The 8,216-nt window shown below is 47.6% G+C and overlaps 1 protein-coding gene across 1 annotated transcript in view; it reads left to right on the top strand.

Moving 5' to 3' along the window:
* LOC107119888 (keratin, type I cytoskeletal 19-like) overlaps positions 1-6,798 on the top strand; it is a 16,742-nt gene extending 9,944 nt beyond the window's left edge. Inside the window, exons 6-8 of the mRNA XM_015422504.1 lie at positions 215-441; positions 1,914-2,072; positions 6,341-6,798. Of these exons, the coding sequence (XP_015277990.1) occupies positions 215-441; positions 1,914-2,049 (363 nt within the window). The 3' untranslated portion in view covers positions 2,050-2,072; positions 6,341-6,798. The remainder of the gene's footprint in view (positions 1-214; positions 442-1,913; positions 2,073-6,340) is intronic.
* The last annotated feature ends 1,418 nt before the right edge of the window (positions 6,799-8,216 follow it).

The following is an 8,216-nucleotide window of genomic DNA, read 5'->3' as shown; positions in this document are numbered from 1 at the left end:
TTAATGACCAGTCTGCCCCATTGGCCCTGTGACCAGCCTGTGAGACAGTAGCAACCCACTCTGGGATCCTGACCCCACAGTTAGAGAACTCCTGGAGTTGGACTTTCTTTCTGGTGTCTTCTCTGAGATCCTTTTGCCTGTTTCCACAGTCTTAGTGTTCCGAGTGGAAGGTTACTGCTATAACACAGAAACCGTGCTCTGTTTGACTTTGCAGAGGGATACCCTGGAAGCCTCGCTGGGCGAAACGGAGCATCGCTACAACAGCCACTTGGCTGAGCTTCAGGATCGCATCTCCATCCTGGAGCAGCAGCTGGCGGAGCTCCGGGCCGAGATGGAGTGCCAGAACCAGGAATACACGGAGCTCCTTGACGTCAAAAGCCGGCTGGAGCAGGAGATTGCCACCTACCGCTGCCTGTTGGAAGGCGGGCAGCACGACATTGTGTGGGTAGCATGCAGGGACAGTGGGGCTTCAGTGTGCCAGAGAACACACATTAACTAGAACAGGGGTCCCCAACCTGTTTGAGCCTGCAGGCACCTTTGGAATTCCGCCACAGCCACAAAACGGTTGCCAGGAAATGGCTGCTGCAGGAGGCAGAGCTAGCCATAAAATGAATCAGCAGTAGATCTGGGCTGCGGTCACACACACTAAATAATCCACTTTCAATGCACTTTCCAACTGGATTTTGCCAGTTCACACAGTAAAAGTCCAGTTGGCAAGTGCACTGAAAGTGGATTGAAAGTGGATTATTTAGTGTGTGTGACTGCAGCACTAGACCATCTCTTTTAGCAGGTACCAAGAAGAGCGTATGATTCTTGTGTCCCTAATTTCCCCCAGCTATCAATGGACTGCACAGACTGGGTATCAAGGCGAGCTGATGACCAATTGGCCAAGCTGGAGTTCTGTGACTCAAAAATGCTACTTTCTAGGAATTTATTTATTTAAAATGTTTATTGGCTGCCTTTCCCCCTTGCAAAATTCAAAGGTGGCTCACAGTATAAATAAAAATATAAATAACACAATAATTATTAAAAAAAACCCATAAAATGTCACAATTGCCAGTGAGGACTGCCAATCAATTAAAAAAATGTATCAGTCAAAAGCAGTCCTAAATAAAACTCTCTTCAGGTGCTTCCTAAAAATCAGCACTGAGGGGGCCAGACATACCTCCCTGGGGAGGTTGCTCCATAATCGTGGGGCTGCCACCGAAAAGGCACTCTCTCATGTACCCACCAGACTAGCTCTTTTTGTAGCAGGAACTCCTTTGCATATTAGGTGACACACCCCTAATGTAGCCAATCCTTCAAGAGCTTACAGAGCTCTTCTTACAGGGGCTACTGTAAGCTCTTGGAGGACTGGCTACATTAGAGGTGTGTCGCCTAATATGCAAAGGAGTTCCTGATACAAAAAGAGCCCATAGGGTTTCTCCCTGTGATCTTAATTCCTGGGCAAGGACATTTGGGAAAAGACAGTCCTTCAGATAACCTGGCTCCAAGGTTTTAGGGCTTTAAAGGAAGAAACCAGCACCTTGAACTGGACTCGGGAGTGAATCAGTAACCAGTGTAATTACTGTAGTATCAGGGTCATATGCTACCAGTAGCTGGCCCCATCTAGCTGCAGCATTCTGCACTAGCTGCAGCTATCAAGCACTCTTCAAGGGAAGCCCCAGGTAGACTGCATTGCAGTAATGCAGTCTAGATGTAACTAAGGCATTGAACACTGTGGCTAGATCTGATTGAGCCAGGAATGGGCACAGCTGACGCACCAGCCAGAGCTGGGCAAACACACTCTGAGCCACAGCAGCCACCTGGTTTTCTAAGGTGACTGCTGTGTCCAGCAGCATTCCCAAGTTGTGAACTTAGCTTTTCAAGGGATTTGCGACCTCATTGATCAGAATTCTCCCTTCTTCTTACAGAGGAGGAGGAAGTGGAGCAGGAGTTACTAGAGCCGGCAGTGGGTCGAGTGGAAGATCCGGAGAGGTTCGGACAGCTCACACTTATGTGACACATTCTGCGGGGCATTCATACCATGCAGGCCATGGGCACCACTAGGCCTCAAGAAGGGAGTGCATGAGGTGAGGACTGCCTTTTCTTCTAGCCCTTGATCCTAGCCCTTGAGAAAGAGGTGAAAACCTGTGGGACTTCGTCACTGTGTCACATGCATAGGCAAGGGGGATGCTAGGATGCAGAGTTAGGCCTTGGAACTCTGAAGTGAAATCCCAAGAGGCTCAAGTGAACAGATAAAAAAGAAGTCCTTCTTCACCCAAAGAGTTATTAGCATGTGGAATTCACTGCTGCAGGAAGTGGTGGTGGCTACAAGCATAGACAGCCTCAAGAGAGGATTGGATAAACTTATGGAACAGAGGTCCACCTGTGGCTATTAACCACAAGGTATAGGTGGAACATTCTGTCTGGGGCACTGATGCTCTGTATTCTTGGGGCTTGGGGGCCCACAGTGGGGGGGGGCTTCTGGAGTTCTAGCCCTGCTGGTGGACCTCCTGATGGCACCTGGGTTTTGGCCACTGTGTGACACAGAGTGTTGGACTGGATGGGCCATTGGTTTCTCTTATGTTCTTACACCCTGAGCCTGCTTGTGGTGATGGCGGAGTATAAATCAAAATAATAAATAAATAAATAAATAATATGTTCAAGTGGTAGAAAATCAGCTGGATCCTGCCCCTATCCTACCACTTCACTGAGCAATGGATGAAGCGTCCCTCCAGCCTAGAAGCCTTCCTTCAACTTCAGTGGCTCTTCTTCTGATGAACCACTTAAATTATAAGAAGTCCCCTTAAGCTGGTGGAGGGCTGATGAAACAACACCAATGTCAGGATAGCCACGGTATTTAATACAAGCAGGGCATTTACAGTGTAATCCTGAACAAAGTTATACCCTTTTAAGGCCATGGACTTCAGTGGGCTTAGAAAGGTGCAACTCTGAGTAGGATTGCACTGTTAGTCATAGAGAACTTGGCACAAACACAGTTGATCTAATGTATAATCTGCCCTCAATTGGCTGTTTAGTAATAGCACAATATCTCATCGGCATATAGTAAATTGGGTGGGCGTAGGGTTGCCAGGTCCCTGTGGCCAGCCGGTGGAAGAAGGGGGGTGAGCTTACTTGGAGCTGGGAGTTTCTTTGCATGTTTCAGCGATCTGCCCACATGACTTCTAATGTGCCCTGAAAGTGATGTAGGCACACTGGGGGCATTGGGAGTATGATCTGGTTTGGGGGCAAAAACTCTATGGTAGAATTATCTTCTACCATAGAGCTTTTGCCCAAAAATCAGAGTGTTGCCCTGACATGCCTATGTTGCTGAAATGTTAGGTGTTCCTCCTTTGTTTTGGGGGTAGTTCCCCCTGCTGGCCAGCTGATTGGCAGCAGAGAGGTAGGACCTGGCAGTGGGGGACCCCTGCCCCCATCAAGGGGTCTGGTATCCCTAGGTGGGGAACAGTCACAGAGTTCCTTTACTTTGCTTCAGAATGGATTAAAAGTGCATTTCTGCACAGAAGGGACAATGCCAGCGGGACCATGGGCTCTCAAACTAGCATGGGCATGAGGGAAAGACAGAGGTGTTGTGTTGCTCACTGGCATGTACATCACAAACAACACCCAACTGCTGAATGACACTCAAAGCACCCCATTATAAACAAAATGCTAAGTAGGGGAAGTATTCCATTTTTGCAAGTGCACTGCATCGCTTTTTTAAGTACCCAGAGAAGACAATAAAAGTGCAATGCTTAAGGAAGGTGCACAAGCAAGGGGAAGCATTTATTGGACCAACCCCCCCCCCACATAGCTTTATAGCTTTTAATGGCTGACACATGCTGAAACTAAAACGATCTGAGTTCCACCTCATTCCCGTGCTGTTAATGTAAGGTAGAATGTAGATGAGAAGCAACAACCTCTGTAGGGCTTACCTTTGGGTTGTACTCTGATATAAGCAAGTAACACCAACTGAAAGCTCATACTGCTGTAAGAAGGATAGTTCGGGGCCTGGAATACTCAAAGGAGGATTAGAAAAAGGTCCAAGTAGCTGAGAACAGGTTTGGATAGCAACAGGAAAAACAGAACGGACCAATGCAAAGGCAAGAAGCAGGAAGTTGGTAACGAGCAGAGGGAGGATTAACCAATAAGAACATAAGAACATAAAATAAGCCAATGCTGGATCAGGCCAATGGCCCATCTAGTCCAACACTCTGTCCCACAGTGGCCAAAAATACCAGTTGCCATCAGGAGGTCCAGCAGTGGGACCAGGACACTAGAAGCCCTCCCACTGTTGCCCCCCCCCCCAAGCACCAAGAATACAGTGCATCACTTGCCCCAGACTGAGAGTCCCTATCTATACCTTGTGGCTAATAGCCACTGATGGACTTCTGCTACGTACGCTTATCTAATGATACTTTCAAAATTGCATAAGGACAGCAGTTCGCTGGCTCTTCTGGTTTTGTGATACCAGCTCAAGAGCCTGGTTTTGACATGATAATTCCAGAGGTTGGTCTGTTGCAGCTAAAGAATAAACACAAGTCTGGTGCCCCCTTTAAAATATTTTATTTCCATATAATCTTTTGTGGACTCTCAAAAGCTGATGCCAAAATAAAACCTTGGCCCTGGTCACACGGAGCATTAGCCACGCTAGAGAGACGGAAGATAGGCGGATTTTCCGGGCGCGATCACAGCGCCACATCTGGGAAGTGTAGAGCTCCCGTGGCTCACCCGAGGCTTCCCGCCGAAGATGCGGGGTAAAAAACTAGTACCTCCGAGGTATTAGTTTCCGGAAACCGCGGGGCAAAGGCGGGCGTCTGATCGCGTTTCCGGTGGCATCCGGCACCCGCCCATGTCCCCTTGGAAAAAGGTTTTTTTCCCCAAGTCTCCATGGGATGCGCACAAGCACCCAACGGAGCATGCGCACACTTCAAACACATCCACGTTTGTCGCGCTGCTCACGGTTTCTTAGCCTCCAGCTCCAGAGGCAACTAATTGATGCAGCAGCAAATGGCTCGCTCACCACTTTAATGCCAGGAGCTCACTAAGTAGGATTTTTGCTCCCAAGACTCTGCAGCTTAGAGGGCACATTGGTGGCCACCCTAGGACGGCCACGGCTTGGCACGATGCTCCCTCCCTCCCGCAGTGCACGGCTTACTTCTAAGGAGACGGAGGGCTTTCCGGCTGCTGCACCGCTTCTCCTGGCTGTTGCTCATCTGGAGCCTTCCCTGTTCTCCCTCCCCCCCTCCTCGGACACACAAGCGCACGCAGAGCCCCCTCCTCTTTTCCGTACCCCCCCCACTCCTGGCTCAGCCTGCTCGAAAGGAACTCTCTGCACCGAGCGGCAGAGGGGGAGGTGCAGGGGGGCGTTTGCATTCCTCTGCAGCCCTGGAAGGGGTTAAACCCGCAGAGCCTTTTGCTGGAGAGGCCGCTTCTTTGCCGCACCGCAGGATTGTGGTGTGATCAGCACCTCCCCCCTAACCACGGGACCTTGACGGGACCTCGAGGGGACGTCTGATCGCGCAACCGCACGTTATTTTGCACCGGGGCAAACAGCCACGCTTCCTCACTGCATTTTCCTGCCCGTGTGACCTGGGCCCTTGTTAGTCTTTGAGGTGCCATATGATTTCTGTTTGGTTTTGAAATGAGATTTTTCTTTTGCACTCCGAGATTCACAACTAAGCTATTTTTTAATGAGACTAACTGTGATTGGCTTAAGCTCTTGGGATTTGGGAAGTTCTTCCAGAACACTACCACACTACCACATTTTGGGTTTCTTTCCCCAACTTCATCTGTTTTCTGCAACAATAGTGTGTATATAGTTCGGTGGTGGGAATAAGTGGGACACCATGATCACACAAGTGAGGACCACTTGTGGAAAACTGGTGATCTGGGTTGTAAATCAGAAGACTGCATACCACAACCTATTTTAGCAAACCTCCAAACAGTTAGTCAGCCACCAAAGATAAGACCTAAGTCAAATGCTCACCCTTTGTTCTCCCAACTACTGTAGCATTCAAAATCTAAAAAAGCAAACTGGTAGGTATTGGTAGATGTTTAGAATGTACAAATATTTTGTGAGTATGGGGTTGGATCCATTCAGCATTTTCACTCAGTCTTGCTTCACTCCTCAATACTGCCACCATCCCAAATGGCTTTTGTTCATGAAGGTCCCATGATATTTAGCACAGCCATTTCAGGTGGTCAAAGGGGGCTCCTCCTCCCTTTTTCACCAGAAGGAAAGCTGGTTTTGATCCAACCCATGGACTTTTATATTTCCTGTTGATTTAAATACTTATGAACTGTACTGCCGAGTAGCCAGAGTAACTAAATGTTGTTATTTTTACTCACTCCCAAGGAACTGATGGAGAATGGATATGTGAGCGCTTCCCAGTGAAAGACCGACTTAGAAGATAGGATCCCCCAAACAAACTTCCCTAGTAATTCCTCCAAGCTGCTGTTGGTGTGTCCCATCAATAGTTCCACAAGGCTGATCAGAAGGCGCACCAATACCTCCATTGCTACTTTCCATTATTCTACATTAAGTCTTTCAAATAATTGTTTCTTTCCCAGAAGCATCAGTGCCGTGGTTAGTTCTTTACTGACCGCTGGAAACCAAACAAGAAGTCTCAAATAAATCTCCGCTTTTCTCTTGACACCAACAGATGCCTGCGTGTGCAAAATATTTCTTAACAAATAACGGAAAGCACCATATTAGCCAAGTCACAAACAGGAAATGTGGGTTCAGGGGGGGGGATAGCTGTGCTGGTCTGAAGCAACAGAACAAAGTTTGAGTCCAGGGGGACCTTGAAAACCAACAAAATTTAATTCTGGATATAAGCTTTTATGTGCATGTACCCTTCTTCAGATACATTGTGCGTAATATGTCATATTGTCCCCATATGCTCACATTCAACACTTGAACTAATTTTAATCTTCCCTCAAAGGGTACATAATCTGTATATATGCTGGTGTATGTTGGTGCATGTATGCATGTGCACATGACTAAATACAAAAGTATGCATTTATGCAACTTAAGGGTGCCTGTAAATTTTTCCCAACAGGGCAAACAACAAGTTGTGTGTGTGTGTGGCTTTTTCTAGTGAGAAAACCAAGGAAGAAAAGGTTAAAGTTTCCATCCCCCCCCCTTTCTCCTTGATTATGCAGCCCCATAAGCTAAACTTACAAAACATGCACACCGGAACATAATTTAAATTATTAATGGAAGAAATCGTCATGTGTACCTGAGTCCTGTGCCTATATATCTGCCAATGTACTTCAGGTTCTCCTTCCAGTTAGAAGTAAAGTGTGCTATCCTAAACCGTTTGGAGAGATTTTGGCCTACAAAGTACCAAAGTCCACAGAAGTATCCATTCTTGTTCCAACATCAGGCACCAAAAATGGCAGGCCTTCCAACAGAACTTCCCAGTTTGCTCAGTTTTCAAAGGAACACAATTTAGATGCAGCAAATCTGGAACCAAAACTCTTGCCTGGACAGAGAGCATGATTGGTTATGAAGCTAAGCAAGGGGCTTTTGTTCCTTGTAAGGATACAAGTGAACCTCAGGGCTAAACGTTAGATGTGGTAGCAGCAGGTTGCTTAAACCCAGATCTGCCCCATCACAAATAAAGTGCGGTGGGGTGGGTGCCAGAGCAAAAAGGGCTCAAAGGCGAGGGGAACTGAAACTTCCATTCTCCCGCCACTTGCCTCCCTGTAACTTTCTCCTCCCCTTGATCAGTTTTCTCCCAGTGGAGAGAAAACTATATCAAAACTCAGCTGAGGATAAAAGAGTCTAGGGAACACCTGCCCACTCATCTCTCTCAACTGGACATTTGGAGGTGAAGAATGCCCACCCGTGGTGCCACTCAGTCCCTTATGGCCCAGCATGTCTGGACATGAGGGGAACATGCAAAGTGGCAGCTCAGGATGCCTCGCCAGTGGGTCAGGATGCCTCGCCAGTGGGTGACACAAGCCAGTGAAAGTGGCATCCAAAATGACTGCAGGCTTCTAGATGTGATATCTACAGGGAATTTCCAAACATGCATCAACATAGGCCTTTGGCTAAAGGAAGCCTGGGTCTTTCACTTCCTTTCATACTGTGGGAATAGCAAGAAAGGTTTTGTCAGAGATCCTTAGGCCCAGGGGTCATTTCATAGAAAAAGAGCTAGGGGAACTCATTAGCATAACTCATTAGCATATGCCACACCCCCTGACATCACCGGAAGTGTGTCATA

The sequence above is a fragment of the Gekko japonicus genome, unplaced genomic scaffold (genome assembly GCF_001447785.1).
Source record: "Gekko japonicus isolate JY-2015 unplaced genomic scaffold, Gekko_japonicus_V1.1 scaffold1255, whole genome shotgun sequence".
In the NCBI taxonomy this organism is placed as follows: Eukaryota; Metazoa; Chordata; class Lepidosauria; order Squamata; family Gekkonidae; genus Gekko; species Gekko japonicus.
The sequence above is the reverse complement of the archived record's forward strand: the minus strand, read 5'-3'. Positions and strand labels throughout refer to the sequence as shown.